General features: G+C 41.1%; 1 protein-coding gene across 16 annotated transcripts in view; it reads right to left on the bottom strand.

Annotated features, from left to right (window-relative positions):
- The window catches only part of PLCB4 (phospholipase C beta 4), a 411,667-nt gene that overhangs the window by 141,430 nt on the left and 247,925 nt on the right, over positions 1–22,312 (bottom strand). For all 16 annotated transcript variants that reach the window (XM_063720670.1, XM_054541571.2, XM_063720669.1 and 13 more), the window contains 2 exons: positions 1,566–1,646; positions 706–765 (listed from right to left, as the gene is read on the bottom strand). In XM_063720670.1, coding sequence (XP_063576740.1) covers positions 706–765; positions 1,566–1,646 — 141 coding nt within the window. The remainder of the gene's footprint in view (positions 1–705; positions 766–1,565; positions 1,647–22,312) is intronic.

Raw genomic sequence — 22,312 nt, 5'->3', positions numbered from 1 at the left:
CATTATTCTAAAACCTGTAAAGGTGAAATTTGTAACACTATATATTCCTTGAAATCAACTGATATGAAAGATATTACAAATTTTTTGGTTGGGGGAGGTACGGAGTCTCTGCTCCGTCACCCAGGCTGGTAAACAGTGGTGCATTCTCAGCTCACTGCAACATCTGCCTCCCTGGCTCAATGGATCCTCCCACCGCAGCCTCCTGAGCAGTTGAGACTACAGACACATGCTAACACACCCTAATTTTTGTAATTTTTGTAGAGACAGGGTTGCACTATGTTGCCCAGGCTGGTCTCAAACTCCTGGGCTCAAGGGATCTGCCTCCCTCTGCCTCCCAAAGTGCTGGGAGGTGTGAGCCACTGTCTGGCCTAAAATTTTTGATTTAGAAACTAGACGTGAGGGTCTTTGTTTAGAGTTTTGATTGTAGTTATTGGAGGACCTGGAATATGGCAACTGGATAGAAAAGCCTTTTATTAGGGTCTGTTTGTCCACAAAGCCTCTCTCTCACCAGAGGAGAGTCACAGAGGTTTCAGTGAATAAATGTGGCATTACCACAACCAGCAACCACATGTTATTCTCAAAACTGAGATCAAATGTTTTAAGTAGCCTGGATACAAAGAGTGAGTTTTTTTATCTCTAGAAGCCATGGCCATTTCCAATATAAGTAAATCCATGTTTAGAAAAGCAAACACCAATCACAGGTACCTTTGGTATGGCTCCCGACCGAATACTGTTGATGAGGGAGCATTCTAGCACCTGTCCTTCCTGAAGAGAGAGAATACAACACAGCAATGAGCTTAAATTATGCCATACCTATGATACAGGCAAACTGCTTGGCAAAAATTTCTGATGATGAAGGCAGTGCTGATTACAGTCAGGTTGAAGAGGGAATTAAAACCATGTAACAATAATTATTGTAAATAACCAGAAATAATCAAGACCCCAAGTATTCCATTTCACATATATATACATATATATATATACACATATATACGTGCAACGCTGAATATAAAAATGTTTCTAAAATCTGTTACTTTTATATATAAAACATTGTTAATAATCATTAAATATATGTGTGCACATGAAATGTGAGAAAAATGCTAATTTTTATATAACTTTAATTCTTTTCTTAAATTCTGCTCAATTGTTCATTAAATGTGGACACTGTACCATACATCGAATTAAGTCTCAGGGTATAATGAGATGAACACACTTTTAACGTACCTTTAGATTTCAGCTTGAGCATCTCTTCTTCTGGCAGATTTCTTTCTAACTCCCAAGATTAAATTAAGCTCTTTGACAATCCAGTGTTCTCTTTCACAACATTCAATGACTTATAACTTATTTTTTAATGCCTGACTTTGCTCCTAGACTGAAATCTATGAGGATAATGTCCTTAATTATCACTGTATACTTCAATGCCTGGCACATGTAGGCACATTTTTAAAAATCTTGAATGAATGAATAAGGGTAGGGTTCATCAACAGCACTCAGTCTACTTGTTGAGAAACAAAATGGCTTAAACTACAAAGCAGAAAGAACAACTTGCTGTTCTTGGGCCATACCTTGCCTTCACTTTTCCATGTCAGAAAGAAGCCAAACTCATCCACTTTGAAGAGGCAGTTGGGTTCAAACACAAAGGATTCCTGTCAAAAAGAAATGTGTTGATCTTCATGACTCACACCATTTTGAATCTAATAAAAATGAAAATATTGCTGAGCTTCTAAACAAATTAGAAATCACTCTTTTGTATCTAATATCCACAATTCTTATTGTATTATGGAATGTTTTCATTTTGAAAACTCTTCGCTTTCAATTTTGTATTGTAAAACTGATCAATTTAATAAAACATCTTGCTCTAGGAGAGGTTTAAGAACAAAGCATACTGATTGAAAGCATGAAAGTCATAGAGAAGAAAGTTTCCTTAATATCTTGGAAGAAGGATTCCCATGTTCTAGCCCACTGATGTCAAAAATCAGGAGATACATTATTTTTTAAGTCACTGGTTTTTGTTTTGTGTTTTTTTCTTTCTTTCTTTTTTTTGTCTGTAAAATCTAGCATTCAGATATTTGCTGAGATTTTTGCTTTTTTATCTAACCTCATTTGGTGTCCTGTAAAGCAGGTCTTGAACAGTCCCTAGAGCTAAAGTGTAGTCGCTAGACCAGCAGCATCAACATCAGCTGGGAGCTTTACTGAATTGCAGAATATGGGGCCCCAGTCCAGATGGACTGAGTCAGAGCCTGGGGGGATGTGACCCAGCAATCTGTGTTCCAACAAGCCCTCTAGAAGATTCGGACACACACGAAAGTTTGACAACCATTGCTTTGAACTTTGACACCAGAAACTCAGGGAAAGCTACAGAATCACGTTTGAATAAAGAAGGAATGAATATTAGCCAAATTCAAGGCATCAGAGCATCAGTGTTACAATTGCCAACTGACTTCTTATCTTATTAGAGCACCACTGTGCTTAGGAATGAGAGGAAAAATCCATGTCAATGAAAGAAAAAAGGGCATTTGGGAAATGAACACAGATGTCCTGTCCCCTCTGACTGCATTACACCAATACTTAGCATCCACACTTCAACAAATCTACATGTTCTTTTCATGAGCTGAAGAAACCGGCTTCCTAGATCATTTCAATACCAGCAATTAGGAACCTGTCTGGCAAACATGGGTCAAGGCCGTGCCTTAAAACAAATAAATAGTAATTACAGGATTAAGGTTTTAAGGGCCGTTCAGACTCTTAGTTTCACCTGTTAAAATTTATCTTTCTAAATTACAGGGGAACAACAACATTTGTCAAGGTAAATCCAATGCCAAGATACTAGGCCATCATAAAGTAGTCCTAGGGGTCCCTGAACAAAGCAGGCATCAATTTGGGTAATTTTCTGGCAGATGAAGTATTACTGTATGTATTTATGTATTCCAACTCTGTATCAAGCATGTGCTCTGTACTGCTGTCATTGCCATGAATAAGACCAAAGGAAAGGGCATGGTATAATCTTTGCTTTTGGAGTCAAAACCCAGTTCCACCATTTGTTATGTACTCTCTCCCAGAAAGACCCTTTCTAAATTTCAGAATCCTTATCTAACAAGTGGAAGTAGTTCCACCTACCTTTTGGGTTTATTGCTGGAATTAAATGAGATGGTGAACATAAAGCACATAACACAGAATTCCAATTCAGCAAGTAATAGCTCTATCAATAATACATGGTTCAGACTTGTAATAGTGGTAGCAAATTATTAACAATATGAAAGCGCCAGTATATGACATTTTTTGACCCTTCAAAATGCCATTTTTGGACAGTTCAACCTTTTAGAAAAGGCTTAACCCAGAAGTTGATACTTTAGATGAATCTTCATGCCAGGCAGAGTGAGCAGCTATTGACCTCACATTAGAAATTTGTTTGGTGTGGCTAGAACACCTCAAGAGAATGACAGGGAGTGTGATGCGACATGTATAGAAGAGTTGTTTCATTGCAAGGGTCTTGTGTGCCACCTAAAAGGCAATAGCTATTACCCAAAAGGCCACGGTGGGTCTTATGTTGTTACTGACTAAAAAAATGAGAATTATCAACTAATCAAGACATGAGAATTAGCCCATTTCCAAATATATCCCAACCAATATCCTGATGGTAATGAAGAATTTTGGTACACAGTGTCCAAAAGTACATCCTAAAATGGTGTTTACAGAGTAGATCCACAACGAATCAGCCACTATCATTACTTATGTGCACCCTATCACCTAATTCCAAGTAAGGATTTGAGATGATTCATAAAATACAAATAATAAATAAGAATGGGTTTCCAACTTATTTTGAGAGTGAACTTTCACTTCCTTGGCCTCCTTAAGTACAAAATTCTTTTCTTCCTTCCCCCCTGAGTACCCCTAGAGCTTGCCATTACCACCTGGACATTTCAATTCCTAATATCTCACTCTTGGAATTCCATCTGGTCCTTCTAGCCCCTAGCTCTACAGTTCTCCCCTCCTATATTTGACTTCTTTGCAAAGTCAAATATCCCTTTTGATTATCCCTGCCAATCTCTCACTATCCACCAGTTCCCTCCTCCTTTTACTTCCATCCTTATCTAGCTTATTTCCAAAGCAGCCCAATATTGCAATCACTCCCTCACAGGTGGTTCGCAACTTCCATGTCTCATTTAGTGTTTTCTTGGCCAAAAAATGAAGTCTATTTTGTGCATATTTTATCACCAAACTTGGTGGTGAAAATCACAAAATGGAACTGTCTGGCTTTAGTTTAAATTCAAGATTATAAACCTCAAATGGATAGTCAACAGTGACGTTCAATCTTATATTTCCTTCTCAATAGTTACTTACTCTTTGAGAGGATGAGTCCACTGCTTTTTTGAAACCTGTTCACATTCAGCCAATTACAGCGTTTCATCAAGTAAGGAAAAGCCATCAGGTGGACACAATTCTCTTTCTTTCCCCCAGTAAAGCACGTTTTCCCCTGTCAAAAGTCAACCCCCCAGCATCTGCTCTGGATTCAATCTTCTTTCACCTATACAAGCACTTCAATCCTTCATTTTTCACCACCTAACACACATCAGGTTTGTTCTTTTTCTTTACTAGATCATTCCCATCAGCACACAAATGTCTTCTAGCTGTTCCTACTTCCACTTACTACCCCATGTCCCTGATCCTCTTCAGGACATAATATCTTGGAAACATTCACTGTTTCCATTACCTCTCTTCATACCATCTGAGCAACTCTATCTGGCTTCCATTTCTATCACCCTCTAAAACTTCTCTGGCCAGTCCAGCATGCTGCAAAATAAGAGTGCACACCTTCCTTTTCTCACCTGATTTGATCTCTGAGAGGCTGATTATTCCTTCCTTCTTGAAACACTCTCCAATCCTGGTTGTGCTCCATTACCTTAGTCTAATTTCCCATCTTTTCCTTCTGTACTCCACTTTTACATAGTCCCCAGGACTTGGTTCTGGAAATTATCATTTCCACTGTGTTCCTAGATTTCATTCAATCTTGTGTCTACAATATCATCTATTTCCTGATGACTCTCAAATTTGTAAAAGCAGCCCCATCCTCTCCTCTGTGAGTTCAAATATTTGCTATTTGACATCTCCACTAGGATCTCTTGAAATAAGTATGTCCATACTGAATTCCTTATTCTCTCCCCTCTCTCCAAGTTTCTCCATCACAGTACTTCCTTAGTTCCACCATCACAGTACTTCCTTAGTTCCATAAATGTCACTAGCATCTGGTCACTTATTGAAACTAAGAGTCATCCTTAATTTTCCCTCATCTTTTCCTCTCACTTTCAGTAGCAAGTCTAGTTCTATAATATTTCAAATACACACCCACTTTACTCCCTCTCCATCACCACCCACCTTGGCCCAAACCAATATTATCTCTCCCATGGATTGATCTTCTCACTTCTGCTTTTTCTGCTGCCCATAGGAGCCAGATTGATTCTTTAAACTTTGAATCAATGTATTAAAACCATTCAATGGATTCCTATTATATTTAGGATAAAATCCCAACTCCTTACCATGGCGGAAAAGGTCCTGAACGATCTGGGTCCTTCAAATCTTATCTCATGCCACTCTCTGTTCTTCCTTCTATTTCTTGTTCACAACCATACGAACTCTTTTCCTGCAACCCCTCAAGCTCTCTCTAGCATCAGGGCCTTTGCACCTGCAGTTCCTCTTGCTGAGAAGTCTCTTTCTCCTGCCCTTGGTGCATCAGGCTCCTCTTCATTCTACAGACCTTGTCTTCATTATCCCCTCCTCAGAGAGGCTCTCCCTGATCCTTGATTTACTGACTGGCTCCCACACCAGAATACAACAACCTCCAAGAGGGCAAAGTCCTTGAAGTAGTCTTGTTTACCTTTGTGTTCTAGCACCTAGCACATCAAAAGCACCATAAAACTAACAAATTAACTTAAAAATGAATGAACAAATGAATTTTTTTTAAATAAAAGATTTTGCAGCAGGCCAATATGTAAAACAAATAAATAAGAAGTTGCTCAAATTGAGGGGGCTGCACCAGGCCCAGAACCCATCAAGGAAGTCCTTGGAAGACTGCCAAGGATAGAAGTGCAATTACAAGGGCACTGGTTGAGGCTGTCTGCCTAAAGGCAGGAGCCCCTTTTTGTAATGCATACAAACTAATCTTCGAGATTGGGGGTGACTTTGAGGCACCTCCTGGGAATTCCTATTGAACCAGGAGCACTGTTTGACACTGTGAAGAAATCATTTTCAAAATAGGATGAGAAATCTGGGCAAAGAGAAGAAAAATAAAGTGGAATAGTAAACTAAGGCCAGAGTAAAAGGCAGCTCTCAGAAATGTCTGTCATAAGGTCCTACACAGTTATAACAGGATAGCAACTTGGCTCTGGGCCCCCTAGCAACAAAAGCAAAAAAGGGAAAAAAATATTTACCAGGTGCCCATCCAGCTCATAAAATAAAAACATATCAGTTGTTAAGAGAAGCAATTATCAGAATAGAAATTCTCCAGGGGGATCTTAGAATGAAACCCAGCTGACACTAAAGACCAGGCTCACGAAAAAACCCACAATCAGCCCATCAACTGTGGCTGAAAGGTTCTTGGACCAAATGCTTCAAACCACCCATGAAAAATCAGAGAGCAAATCTGAGGGATGAGAGGTAATCAGCTGAAAGGAACTAAAACACAATCTAATTTGGTTTCTCACCATCTCCTACTAACAAACATAATAACCCTACCCTCTGGTGAGTATAGACACATCATCTCTATTTTTTTTCCCCCTAACAGCAGTTTTAAATTTCACATGAATCCCTCCCGACCTGAAAGTGGGCTATGGCTCCCTGACCAGATTGAGGCTAGGCTATTGTGAAGTCCCACTGTCAGAAAAATCCTCCTCCAGATCTGGGCACTGCAGGGGAGATCATACAAGAAAGCTGGAACGTTTCTCCTTTGTGAATCTATTTGTTTTGCAGTCAAATGGTAACAGAATTTTCTGGTAAAGAAACAAACCATAAGAGAACTTCCTGGGGGGGCGGGCAGAATTTTAATTCTCATATTAGTTAAAATTCATCAGTCACACCTTAGAGCTCAAGGACATGTTAGCTCATCCAGCCCAACTCTTTCCTTAGGCCACTAGAGAGCAAGGCTAGAAAGGGACAGGAACACCTTTTGTGAAACTACTTAAGCGGAGGCCAGAGGACATTCTGTTTGAGAGTCTAGAATCACTTTTGCTGGAGATCACCATTGCTAGAAGCTATTTCTGGCTCAGAGATCCCCACTCTGGGGGGTTTCTGCCACTACAGGCTTACAGAGATATTTCCCTCTCTTATCAAAGATGGAGTATGTTTTTCACTTGTGTGTTATTTTTAGTATATTTTCCCCCACACATGCTGTTTCAACATTAATCAATATCACAACCTATCTTTCAAAGATTCAAGTTACTTTCAAATCAACTAACATTAAAAATGTTTCCTTTATTTCATTTTTTAAAGTGATTCTGTTCAATAAAGTTTAATCCCCTCATAAGGAATGTCAGAGAGCTCAGCAGGCCAAATACTCTGATTGAAGTGGAGAAAATTCCTTGGATGGGGATACAGCTAAGTTGATTTTATTTTAATTGTGAGTTGTAGTTATTTCTTACCCTTTCTCTCTCGCCCTCTCTCTCACCATCACTTCCCAAGTTAACTGCAAATGTCTGTATCTTTATACTGTGGAGTTGGCATCTTCAAACAGGGCATAGTCAAGTCTTATTACCAGCTAGGGACAGCTATTTTGGACCAGATCATAAAAGCTTTAACTCTACCTTATTTAAACATGAGTTGGCCAGGGGCTTTTCTGTGTTTGTCACTGGACAGATACATTAGGATGCAGAGAAATGTGAAATGGAGTAGGCATTCACGTTCCATCATGAAACTACGTTTCCTGGGAAAGAAGACCTTCAGAAGAGGTGGCAGTCCACAGTGGTTTTGAGGCCCAAGCCTTGTAGTGATTGCTTCCTGGGTTTGCATGTCAGCCTCCTCACCAGGCAACTGCTGGAGAATCTTGCAGTTATTCTGCTTAACCTTGCCATATTTCACTTTTCCTAGCTGTAAACTGGGAAAACTGATACCGACTCACAGGGCTTTCGAAGAATTAATATTGAGAATGTCTAAGCACCTGGGACAAAGTAAAATGCTGACTAAATGGTCGTACTTATGAGAAAATAGCTACCATTTTAGGGCTCTTGTGTGAGGCATTTCACAAATACTATCTCACACAAATCTCATGATAACTCTGCAAGGTTTTAGACTAGATCAACATTGTCCAATGGATTTACCACGATGATGGAAATGTGCCAGATGGGTTCTGCCCAATATGTTCACCATGAGCCACAGGGAGCACTTGAAATGTGGGTAATGCAACCAAGCTGCTGAATCTTTTATTTTAATCAATTTTTCATTTAAACAGCCACAATGTGGTTAGTGGTTACCATATTGGCTAATGCAGTTTCAGAGAGAAGGGGGGAAAAGGTTCAGAGGAGACTAAATTCTTCAAAGCCACAGTCAAATAGTAACAAACCTGAAATTCAAGCCAGCTTCTCTGATTCCAAAGCCCATGCTTGTCCAACTCGGGCAACCTTGACCAAGCAGGGCCCCTCTGCCTATCGCCAGAAGATTGTTGGACGGTCAATAAACGAACACTGCCTAGGTAGACTCCACTAGGTACACATGAGACTCACCCTCCTTGCTTCCTGGTTTGATAAGAATGGAGAGGAAGTTAAAAAGACTTTGTCAAGGTTGGAGAGAAACAAAGAGGAGTCTGAGGAAGAGGCCATAAGGGATCTCATCCAATTTAAATCACATTATGCGTGACTACCACCAAAGAGACCTCATAAACCAGGGAGAATGATGGGTGTGGCCTTCAGACTGGGAAAGCAGGTGGAGTCTGGTTTAGAATTAACCAAGAGGTCCAGCTTTCTATCAGATCCTGAAAGCTCAGAGCCCAAGAGATGCTTTATGGCTTATTTATTTCCTCTCCATATTCCAGGGAAATCCTTTAAGCTTCATACCTAGCAGATCCTTTGTGATTCTGCACAAACACTTCCTCTCTCAGAACCACAAATTTTTATTTTTTTCAAGTTAAAATAAAGCCCTCAGTGATAACATCCTGCCATCAGAATGATTTATGGACTGATGTAATAGATGGGCATGGGTCCTTATTAAGTTGCTTTTACCCTCATGAGCTTGGTCTCTTGCTTGGAAGGATATAGAATGTTCATTCCATTTGTGCCTCTCCCATCTGCTTTAAGATCCCAGGAGATAAAGGACACTGGGCCTCTCAGCTCACGTTCCACATGAGGAGCCAGAGGGCACGGTTGTAGCTGCTCCATCACAGATCCTTGCTATGTGCTACAAGTATTACCTTGTGAAAAAATCTGCCAGAAAAAATAACAGCATGTGTAGCTCCTGCATTCCTTTTGATGGCCTTTGATTCTTTGGACAGATGTTCCTATTGGGTTAAGTTGTTAAATATAGACCTTTCCCCCTTCCATCAGTAACTGATGCTCAGCTGGAGTCCAACAGGGAGATGCCGTTCTAGTCTCCTGATGAGCAATTCAAAAGGCCTGTGGCACCTGTTAATATGCCTACTATTGCTAGGTAACATACACAGTGCTTCCTAAGAGCCAGGCAACGCTCTAAGTACTTTCTCTACATTAACTTATTATCCTCCCAACATTCCTATGAGGGAGGTACCATTTTTATTATTGTTATAGGAGCTAGAAAGAAATTATTAGGCAGATAGTGAGGGTACAAGGAGTTTTTAGCTAGGCTTCCCTTTTAATAAAAGTAGCCCCCAAATCATTTCTTCTCTAACAAAGAGCAGCCTGAAAAACTGAGCTGCAGACATAGATAAACAAGCTGGAAGCTTGTACAGGTGAATGCCGGCAGCTGCGCCAAGAGAAGGCTACCTGGAAGCCAGGTGTGTTCAATACGGAGGCTCCATCTTCCCTTTTCTTTGTCACCACGTGTACAGTAAGGACCAGGCAACATGGCACCAGCCAGCTAGAGTACCCATCTGCACAATAAAAGATTAGGGTGGAGTGGCCAGCTTCTTTGCACACTTGCAAATGGCACGCCTCCTCCAACCCATCTTTCATCCCCTGTGTAAATCACACACCCCCTCCTTAAGTTCATTTATTAAACTTTCTGCATTTCACTGCGGAAGTGGCAACCCATTTTCTCCAGGACCCCTTTCTGTGCAGAGAGCTCTTCTCTTTCTTTTGTCTGTTAAACTTCCACTTTTAACCTCACTCTCATGTGTCCACGTCCTAGTTTTCCATGGCTGTGGGACAACGAACCTTGGGTATTATCCCAGACAAACAATGCTGCTTCACTAGTTATACCTATTTTACAGGTGAGGACATTGACGCATGCAGATTAAGTGTTTTGAACAATATGCTACACCTGCTTTGAGGCTGACATGTGCAAGACTGACACTGTTCAGGAGTGGGCCCAGGTAACTGCTCAGCAGTCATACCTGAAGAAGCCTCTGCTATTCCTCTTGTCACTGATGCCAGAAATCATCACGAAGGGTCAGATGGGCTTCTGAAGTGTTTTGGTTTTACTTACTGCATTTCTTATGGATTCCCCGTGAATCCTACCACATAGATAACTGAACAACTGTACTACTGAAACATTCTATACTTATTACAGTTTTTTATGGGGGAGTGTATTTTGTAAGAATTCTGTAAGAATTTTTTCTCAGATTCCAGGACCAGGAAAAACTCTATTCCTACTGACCTGTTGCTTTCCTTACAATCTAATGGACACTGTGAACCCTATGACAACTTGTGTTTTCTACATTGATTTAACCACTAGGAACACCAGAAGCAAATCTGAGGCTCACCTCTTTCAACTTTACAGATCATTTTTGCTGCTTGTAGAGTTGCTGCCTGCTAGATTTACCCCTCATTTGATGTACTCTCCCTTGTTTACTTTTTTCCCTTCAATCTAAATCCCTCTTCCATTATTTTATCTGGTGGTACATATTTCACATTACAGCTTCCTGTGGAAGGTGAGAGAAACATGTAAGCATAAAAACCAACTCACCAGCAGCAGAAACAATTGGGTATTTTACATAGGCTTTAGGGTTTTAGATGAACCTGATCCAAATGTGGTTAGATATTCATTTCTTCATCTCTAAAAACAGAGATAACAACATCAACCACAATACCTATCTCACAGGTTATTTCTGGGCATTAGAGTGCTTGACACATAGTCTGAACTAAGTAAATTAGTATTGATTTTTTAATTTTGTTTTATTATTTTTTTTTTTCGAGATGGAGTCCTGCTCTGTCACCCAGGCTGGAGTGCAGTGGCGCGATCCCAGCTCACTGCAACCTTTGCCTCCTGGGTTCACGCCATACTCCTGCCTCAGCCTCCCAAGTAGCTGGGACTACAGGCGCCTGCCACCACGTCTGGCTAATTTTTTGTATTTTTAGTAGAGACAGGGTTTGTCTGTGTTAGCCAGGATGGTCTCGGTCTCCTGACCTCGTGATCCACCCACCTTGGCCACCCAAAGTGCTGAGACTACAGGCCGGAGCCACCACACCCGGCCAGTATTGATTTTTTTAAAGAGACAGAATTTTGCTGTCATCCGGGCTGGAGTGCAGTGGTACAATCATAGTACTCCAGCTTCAAACTCCTGGTATAATCATAGCACTGCAGCCTCAAACTCCTGCACTCAAGAAATCCTCCTGCCTCAGCCTCGTGAGTAGCTAGGACTACAGGCATTCACCATCATGGCTGGCTAATTAAAAAAAAAATTTTTTTTGTAAAGACAGAGTTTTGCTATGTTGTCCAGGCTGAACTCCAACTCTGGGCTTCAAGCAGTCCTCCTGCCTCAGCCTTCCAAAGCACTGGCATCATAAGCATGAGCCACTGCACCTGGCCCAGTATTGATTATTAATATAAAACATAGTAATAATAATCATTATAATATTGCTAGTACTGATTATTATTAACCACCAAAGACAAATGAGGTAAACACCACCATCCCTACCTTACAGATGAGAAAACTTTTCCTAACTGAGGTGAGGCAAGTCACCCAAGAGGATGCAGATAATATATAATATGAGGCAGAACTACAAATACATTTTGACAGGGAATCCATTTCTGTTACACAGATCTTTAAAAAGAGCAATGGTATTAGTGCATGTCTATTTCCAGCGAGCTAGAATACAAAGCATACTAAGAATACTTAGTATACTAAGCATAAGGGAAACCCAGAGTTTGTAACTCTGGGTTGACTTAGACTTGTTGAAAATGTGGTTTCTGCACAGGAGGTTAGCTTGTGTTTGTTCCTGCTCCAACTCCTCCAACCCACTCTGCCTAAGCCAGCCTCAGTCTACAATCAGGCCAAGAAGCTGCTGCCACAGACGAGTTATCACAACACAGTTTTTATTTTCTCCCCTTTTCAAGGGCATGTTGGGGTATAGTGAACAGAAGAGGTCATTTCTGGTTGGGGAGACTTTGCCCTGCGCCTCCCTGACACGACAGAGCACGTTCTCAGATGACAAGAGGGCAGTGAAGTGAGTTATTCAGCAACTTCTAAAGGTGATAAACCTGCTATCTTCCATTTCAAAACCAATAGGAACAAAAATGAAAATGTCTCTCCCTCAGTAATCAACCATGAGCATTTAAAGTGCTCATTCCAGCAATGACAGTGAGATACAGAGAACGCTTATTCTCGTGTCAAGTGGAAAGATTTAGTCCACCCCTTTCATTTTATTCTTACCTCACGAATAAAGAACATCATCAACTTTCTAAGTGACCTGGCTTGGAAGAGTTGATGAAGGCTATTGAAAAGCCAACAAATGAAGGTACACCATCTTTTCTGATCTCTCATATTATATATTTAAAAAATAAAATAAAATTTGGCCTGATGGTGTTTACCAAGGTCCTATGGTCTGAATGTTTGTGCTCTACCCCACCAAAAATTCCTATGCTGAAATCCTAATCCCAAATGTGATGGAATTAGGAAGTGGGGGCCTTTGGGAGATAAATAGGATTAGTGCCCTTATAAAAGAATCCAGAGAGACAGCTGCCCCTTTCACCCACCGTTTGTAGACACAGCAAGAACGTGTCATCTTGGAACCAGGAAATGGGCTCTTATCAGACACCGAATCTACAAGCACCTTGATCTTAAGCATCGCAGCCTCCAGAACTGTGAGGGATAAATGTGTTGTTTATAGCTGCCGAGTGTATGGTATTTTGTTATAGCAGCCCGAAAGAACTTAGATACAAGGTCTCAGAAATATCCTTGGTTCTTTGAGAATTTAATCAGCTTAACTATGATTGAATCTGGGAGAGAAATGAAATGCCCAGATTAGCCAACTGGGAGAGGCCAAACTGTTTCTAACGACTGACTTTATGGTCACTAATAGCTAGGGATTCCCACTTTATCTTTTACTTGACGATATAGATGTTAAATCTTTGGGACTTGATTTGTAAGGCAGGCCAGTTTGAATTGCTGAACACTCTGTATCTGTCTAAGTTTGTCATTTTCCCTCCCTGAAGTGTCTCTGCTGTGGGGATTGTGACGCAAAATCTGGATGCTCAGATTCTGGGAGGGTTCCCTGACTCTTGCCAGAAAAGAGGTGAAGAAATTATTCCTAAAATATTCAACAACTACCTCTCAGCGTGCAGAAGGAAGGAGAAAAAAAAAATGTGTTTTCAAGAGGAGTGGGTGGTCACTCAAAGTAACTTTCTTGGGCAGGAAAACTGTCACAGTAGTCAAAACAGTTGCCTTAGCAACTAAAATAAGGAAAAATTAAAGAGGAAAAACTTAGAGTTATGGAGGCAAGTAAACAGGATTCTTCATAAATATTTACAACAAATATTAAAAACACATTATGTGGCTGTCCCCTCATAAAAAAATCCTAAGAAAAACAGGAGACGTGCTTTGTAGTTGCACCAGAAACTCCGCCACAAACTGATAAGTTCTTCTCTTTAGCAAAGCATTTCTAATTAAAACACAATTAGTTCCAGCATAATAAATTACACTGAGCAAGTAATTAAAAATACAGTGACATAGAAGATGTTTCTGAAAAGGCAGGTCTATGAAAAAATATTTTAAACTATTGATATATGGAGATAATAGACAATGCTGAATACAGTCATTGAAAGAAAAGGAATCTCAAATGACTTTTATGGAACTTCCCTTTAAATATATGCATTTCTCGTTTAAATAATGCAGCTTTTGAAAATGCTTTCCCCCCCCCCCCCCCACAAGAGCTGCATGATACGTCACTCCAGTTGGATTTTGTCTTCTGAAATAGCTTATATTTAGGCCTTGAAGATACACAGTCCCCACTGGCTCTTAGGGTCAATGCTGGCTCTGTTACTTTTTATCGTGTCTAAAATAAGTGCAGCAATTACTGGAACATCACACAAGAACCACTGCTACCACCTAGAGAATTCTGCAGTGAGCTCAGAGTTGGCCTCAGGAAATGGCAGCAGAGTCCTGAAGGCTTATCCTGAGGCTTTCTTACCCTGAGGGAAGGGCTGCTCCATCTAGAAACAAACCCCCAAGACAGAATTGGAAATGTGAGCAATTCATTAGGGCAAATGCCTGTGAAAGAGAAAGGCGAGAGAAGCTGAGTGACAGGGAGAGCCTCCAAACCAGACCTCAGGACAAACACCTAAGAGAGGAGATGAGGGAGCAGGGAGAACTGGGGAGGAATTGTCTCAGCTTGCAGTACAGCTGAGAACATCGCTGGATTGCAGCTGCAGAGCACAGAACGCCCACCAGAGGAGCCTCACTTGGGCTCAGGAAAGGCCCGGTTGCAGCATCTTGCCACGTTCAGTACAGCCTGGGCAGGGACATTTTGAGGGTGCTGAAGCCCCTGCAGCAAAACTGTCCAATGAGGGGACTCCTGGGGCAGCTACCTCCTGAAGCAAGATTTAAGCGACACACCTCCATAGCTGCCACAGATAGTGTCTCTGGCTTAACCTTTCTCCACATTCCAAAGTGACATTTTCAGTTCCAGTTCTTTGGGGCTTTAAAATTCCTTAAAAATTAGGAACCATGCAAATATCAATGAATTTCAGTCTCAGATAAGTAACTAAGGAATTGCTGGATCATAGTAGGTACTTATGAAATATGTTGAGTGATGAATTAATTCCCTGGTGGGGATACAGCAAGAAACAAAGTCTGCTCTCAGGGCTTATCTTCTAGAAGGATTTCAGCAATAAACAAAAAAGGGTAAGTTATCAGGTAGTGATAAATGTAACAATTAAAACATCCAGAAGGGTCAGGATCCTGTGTGTGTAGGTGAGTAAGAAGGCCTCTTGGAGAATGTGATATTTTAGCAGAAACAGAATGAAGTGAGGAAGTGAACCATGAGGACTGTACAGGGGAGAGCAGTCCAGAGGGAGAACAGCAAGTGCAAAGGCCCTGAGGTCAGAGTGTGCCTAGAATGCTCAGGGAATATCAATGGGACAGTGAAATGGTAGGTCATGTAGGGGACTTGCAGGACACAGAAAGAACTTTGGAAATTACTTAGAATGAGGTAGAAACCCATTAAAGGTTTAAACCAAAAGAAGGGCATAATCTGACTTCCACTCTAAAAAAATCCATCTTACTTATTCCTTATGATGGCAATGCAAGGTAGGTATTATCACTCCCATTTTTCAAACAAGAAAGCTGTGGCTTAGTGCTTGGTGGGTGTAAGACTGACTCATGGTCACATCTCTTGAATAGCAAAGCCAAAACTAAACCTATTTCTGTTTAACTCCAAATGCATTCCCTTAACCAACTATGTGTATTTCAAGCTTTTGGATAGAGTTCTTTGGCAAAGATTTTACCTTAAATACCACTTAGTACAAAAACCCTTTCTGTATTTGCAAACAATATCCTGGCAACTTGGCTTTTGGTGAGCGTTCAAACACTAGTCTCCTTTTCACATGTCTACAAAGTTAAGAGGATCACCTGCCCTTTCAGGTACTTGGGAGAAGAAAAGTCAACAGCAGAAGAGCCATGGAGGTGCCAGCATGCTGTCCTCAGGTAACTCTGCAGTAGAAAGGGAATGCAGGCTGGACCTGGGAAGCTATACTGACTCTGCCCATCTGCTTCAATTAACGTTCTTGACAAAGCAGCATTTCAGAGCAAGTGCTTACTATTTATGGTTTTAAGAGAAAGTAGTTTATAAATTATATGCTCCTTGTTAGTTTATCAAAATCAATATTAAAAAGATAGGCTTTCTCGCTGACAATATTTTATGTCTATGTCCATCAATTGAAAGAAAATATTATATTCTTTCCATATAGTACATTTTACCTAGTTTTTCTCCCCCCTAAAAAATCAAAGACTAGGGGCCAGGCACAGTGGCTCATGCCTATAATCCCAGTACTCTGGGAGACCAAAGCAGGAGGCTCACTTGAGCCCAGTAGTTCAAGACCTGCCTGGTCAACATAGCGAGACCCTGTCTCTACAAAAAAAAAATTAGCTGGGTGTGGTGGCTCTTGCCTGTAATCTCAGCTACTCGGGAGGGAGGCTGAGGCAGGAGAATTGCATAAGCCCAGGAGTTAGAGGTTGCAGTAAGCTATGATTGTGCAACTGCACTCCAGCTTAGGTGACAGAGTGAGGTCCTGTCTCAAAAAAAAAAAAAAAAGAAAGAAAGAAAGAAAGAAAAGAAAGGCCAGGCATAGTGGCTGTCACGCCTGTAATACCAGCACTTTGGGAGGCCGAGGCAGGCAGATCACGAGGTCAAAAGTTCGAGACCAGCCTGGCCAACATGGTGAAACCCCATCTCTACTAAAAATACAAAAATTAGCTGGGCATGGTGGCGTGCACCTGTAGTCCCAGGTACTTGGGAGGTTGAAGGAGAAGAATCGCTTGAACTTGGGAGGCAGAGGTTGCCGTGAGCCCAGATCATGCCACACAGCACTCCAGCCTGGTGACACAGTGAGACTCCGTCTCAAAAAAAAAAAAAAAAAAAAATTAAAAAAGCCCTGGTAAATACTTTCCTTGGGGAATGTGGGGGACATTATATGAAAAATACAGTCTTCCCATTCTTATTTTCCTAAGAGAACTAGACTGAAAACACCTAGACTTAGTAGTATAATACTTATGGTCTAGAATAAATAATGCAAATGGTGAGTAAAAAAGTTAAACAGGTCTTTGGTTCCAGCCTACTAATGAACTTTAGAAAGACTTTTTAATTATGTATTTTATACATCATATATATCTTCAAAAACATGTTTCTCTGCTGACAGCCATTCTGGGTCATAAAGCTGTGTGACCTGTGTATGTTCTCTTTAGCAATACACTAGTTCTGGACGCTAGCTCCATCACGTACTACATGTTGATTAACAAGCAATTCTTAAGTGACCTAAGCTTCTCTTTCCTCAGCTGTAAACTGTGGAAAATCTCATTTAGTCCTCACTACCACCTGAGGGTTTAAAGAGATGACTGATGTCAAGTACTTTGCACTGTGTCAAGGGTTCAATAAATCTAATATGTTCAGCCTAGATAAAGAAGTCTCTTTTATTCAACAGTTTTCACCATTTTATCTGTGTTGCCTGTTTGAGGAAGATTAGCTGTAAAGAACTTTAAATGGATCTAATTTTGTTTTCGTCTAGTAAGTCTACAATTCCTTATCTTTCCCTAGACCTAGGTTCTCAAACTTGAGCTGCATCATCAGAATCACTGAGACGGCTCTTAAAACACAGATTGCTGGACGCTCCTCCCAGAGTTTCTGATTCTGTAGGTCTGGGGTGGGGCCTAATAATCTGCATTTCTAGCCAGCTCACAAATGTTGCTGATGCTGTCTGAAACCATACTTGGAGATCCACTGTAGGCTAGCTGGCAGGCCATTTTTCTGCTAAGTCTGTAACCAGCCTGTGAAACCTCAAGCAACATGCTTAACCATTTTAATCCTCAATTTTGTAAACTGCAAAAGGAAGCTAAAAAGACCTACTTAAAACAGGGTTGTTTCGAGGCTTAAGTGAAATAATGCTTAAATCAGAGGCACTGGAGCCAGAACCACTCCATCTTGAACAGGGCAGGGTAAAACGAGGCCGAGACCTACTAGGCTACATTCCCAGGAGGTTAGGCATTCTTAGTTACAGGATGAGACAGGAGGTCAGCAAGACACAGGTTACAAAGACCCCACTGATAAAACAGGATGCACTAAGGAAGCCGGCCAAAAGCTGCCAAAACTAGGATGGCTACAAGAAAGTGACCTCTGGTTGTCTTCACTGCTCATTATATGTTCATATTAATGCATTAGCATGCTAAAAGACATTCTTACCAGTGCCTTGACAGTTTACAAATGCCATGGCAATTGTCCGGAAGTTACCCTATATAGTCTAAAAGGGGGAGGAACCCTCAGTTCCAGGAATTACTGCCCCTTTCCTGAAAAACTCATGAATAATCCACCCCTTGTTTAGCATATGATCAAGAAATAACCACAAAAATAGCTAACCAGCATCTGTCAGGGCTGCTCTGTTTATGGAATAGCGATTCTTCTGTTTCTTTACTTTCTTAATAAACTTGCTTTCACTTTACTCTGTGCACTCACCTCTAATTCTTTCTTGGGCAAGATTCAAGAATCCTCTCTCTTAGGGTCTAGATTGGGATCCTTTCCTGATCCTTTATACCATTTGTCAAGTCCAAGGTCCACCACCTAGTGAGTGCTCAAAGTAGTAGTGATTTACTACTGTCTGTGCTAAAAAGCACCTGTCATGATTAATTTTATATGTCAACTTGACTGGGCTAAGGCTGATGGCTGATAAAATATTACTTCCGGGTGTGTCTGTGAGGCTGTTTCTGGAAGAGATTTGTGTTTGAATTGATGGAATGAATAAAGAAGATCTGCCAAATACAGGAGGGTATCATCCAATCCATGGAGGGCTTGAATCGAACAAAATGGTGGAGGAAGAATGAATTCACTCTGTCTTGATCTGGGACATTCAACTTGGATACTGATGCCCCTGGTTCTGGGGCCTTTGGACTCAACTGACACTTACACACCATTGGCTCCCCTGGTTCTCTGGCCTTTCAGGTTTGAACTAGAACTGCCCTACTGGTTTTCCTAGGCCTCTAGCTTATAGACAGATGACAGAAGATTTCTCAGCCTTCATAATTGTGTGAGCCAATCCTTCATAATAAATCTCTTCCTACCTATATATCTCTATATATCCCATTGGCTGTGTTTCTCTGGAGAACCCTCACTAATACAGCACCCTCTCTAAAACAACCAAAACAAGTAACAACGACAAAAATAATTTCTGAAAATTTTCAGGAATAGGGAATTCAGTGGCATGAAATTGCACAGGTTTAAAGAAGTGCAATTTTATCAATCGAGAAGGGACTTCAAAATTATTAACTTGATTTTTTAAAAAAATTTTTCTCCCTAGACTGCTCAACAGAAAAAAGTATTCACTTTAACATGTGCTGTATATTTCATCTGACTGTTCATTTGTTCACACTTGAATGAACTCTATTAATTCAACGGCTACACCACATGCATTAAGAGTGCAATTCCCAAGAGATGTGCAAAGAGAATGAAACAAGGATGTCCTTAGGGTCTCTTCACCACTAGCCTGATGATCTGCAAGACTGCACTCATCAACCCTAATTCAAAGGATGCCCTGGCCAACACGCTCCTGTTCACCTGTGGCCCACAGACATGGCTTGAGGTAGCTAATATTGAACATTTTTCTCTTTATACTGCAGGTTGAGAAGAAGCAATAGAGAATCAGCACTGTAATTTTAGCCATTGTGTTTAATTCTTTAGCATAGTACAGTAGTACTTGGGAGACCTAAGTAGATCCTCAGCTAGTTCCTTATGAAACTGCCTTTGCAAAAATTATATCAGTGAGAAAAATTATAACAGTCAGCTGAGCTAACCCACCTCCCACCTTGCCTTTTCCTTAATTATTCCTGGGCTTTTGGACCAAGGTAACTTTGGAAGACGTTTAGGCTACAGTTTAAATGATAATAGGCCTTGCCCAAAAACCAACCGCTTTTGTTTGAGAGGAGGGCCTGAGTCCTGCTAAGGTGCAGACATATATGACTGTCAGCCATTATTCTGGATGTTAGAAGATATGCAACGTACCCAGTTACTTCTGCAAATAACATTGCCATTGTAGAAACTAACATTGGCCTTTTGAGATATCTTTTCAGGTTTTTTTTGCACGCCTAACACCCATGTCTCCACCTGGACCCACCTGGACTTGCCAACCCCACTCCTATGGCCCCACCCAGAAGTGATTCAGCATGATTTCATCCCTGCCCCATCCAATCAGCAGAAGCCTAGCCCCCCGCACCTCCTCTTCCCTCAAACTGCCTTTAAAAAACCCCTAACCTAGCAGCTTTGGACGAGATGACTTGAATACTAACTCATCTCCCAAGTGGTGTGGCTGGCCTTGTCTCTATTAAACTCTTTTTTTTTTTGAGACAGTCTTACTCTGTCAATGTCGCCCAGGCTGGAGTGCAATAGCGCAATCTCGCTCACTGCAATCTGTGTCCCAGGGTTCAAGTGATTCTCCTGCCTCAGCCTCCCGAGCAGCTGGGATTACAGGCGCCTGCGACCAAGCCCAGCTAATTTTTGTATTTTTAGTAGAGGCAGGGTTTCACCATGTTGGCCAGGCTGGTTTCCAACTCCTGATCTCAAGTGATCTGCCCTTCTTTGCCTCCCAAAGTGTTGGGATTACAGGCGTGAGCCATCACGCCTGCCCAAACTCTTTCTTTACTACAATGCCATGTTCTTTCTTTGTGCAGCTGGTAGGAAGAACCCCTTGGTGCTTACACTTATATTTTAATTTAATTGCCCATATTTTTTCCATACTTTCTTCCTGTCTTGTGTTGTTTCCACAAGCTCCTTGTAAATCTAGTGGGACCCCAGATTTCCTTGTCTAGTTTCCTAATGGATGCATCTCACATCTTTCCATGAATAAGATGTCCTTGCATCCTTGAAGCATGGATCTCAAGGATTATCGTTTTCCATGAAACTGATTGAGACACTATTTCATGGGGGAGATGCTTCCATTCTTCCAGGAAATAGAGTTATCTTCTACTTTTGTGAAGAAATAAAAGCAAGCACAAAGAAACTTCACAGAGAGGGAAGAGACATGAAAATGAGAAGAGCAAGCCCCTGCCTCACCCCACAAAAATGAGAGCATCTTAGAAAAGAAAGGTGAGCAGTCTGTTATGCATGCAGCAAAAGGTGATAAACTGATACAATGATCTATCAAGATAAGGAAGAGAAATAGAGGATGACTAAATTAAAAATACAATACAGTAGTAAAAGAACATGAGGAGTAAAAATAATTACTTGAAACTAGAATTATTTCATTATTACCATTACCATCAAAACCAATTTGTTACTCATTTCTATGTGGCATTGTTTGTCTTCTAATCCAGGTGCCTGCTCATTTATTTACATATTATGTTCTATGGCTGCTATTGGGCTACAATGACAAAGTTGAATAGCTGTAACAGAGGCTACAGGACTCAAAATCTAAACTATTTAATATGTGGTCCCTTACAGAAAAAGTATGCTGACCCAGTTCTATGACTTTTCAGCATGAGATGACCTACCATACAGACCTTTCCTTAAAGGTCTCATCCTTGGATGACAATGAGCTCTGAGATCTGGGGGCATGAGAAACCAGATAATACTATCAGCACTGTTATTTCAAAGGCTGGTCTAGAGGAAGGAACAGGCCTGAATGTTGTTTTGGGTTTTTCTTTGCAAAAACCAGGCTGATCTTAGTTTTTGGTGCTCTGGGTTGTTTCAGTGTTCGGGCCAACTGAGGTGGTGCTCAGATGCCTGGCCTTGGCTTTCTTCTCACATCAGGAAGAAGTCACACAGCTGTGCTGACAAGAAAGGTGTGTGCAGACTTGTAGAATCCTAAGGAGAACAACTGATATTCTTCGACCCGTCCACCTTAACATCCCCTATTTTTCTGGCACAGAGATATTAAGAAAATCGCCCATGGAGACATAGTCAGGAAAAGGAAGGATTAAGCCTCTAGCTCACCTTCCTTAAAGTCCTGGTCTTCTCCAACCTTTTGGCCCCTGCCTACAAATCATCCTTTGTACGGCCACCAGAGTAACTGTCTCCAAAATGTAAATCAGATCATGCCAGTCCCTGTTGAAAAGGGCTTCCCATAGCAATCAGAACAAAATCCAAACACCTTGGCCTGGTTCTACACCATTTATTCTCGTACTTAAGTGTGTACCGGACTTCCTTGAAGGGCTTGTTCATGCACATATGCCTGGGCGAGTTCCTGGAGTTTCTGATTCCATAGGTCCGTGGGATGGGCCTGAGAA

The sequence above is a fragment of the Pongo abelii genome, chromosome 21 (genome assembly GCF_028885655.2).
Source record: "Pongo abelii isolate AG06213 chromosome 21, NHGRI_mPonAbe1-v2.0_pri, whole genome shotgun sequence".
Lineage (NCBI taxonomy): Eukaryota > Metazoa > Chordata > Mammalia > Primates > Hominidae > Pongo > Pongo abelii.
Note: the sequence above shows the minus strand (reverse complement) of the source record. Positions and strands in the feature narration are given on the sequence as shown.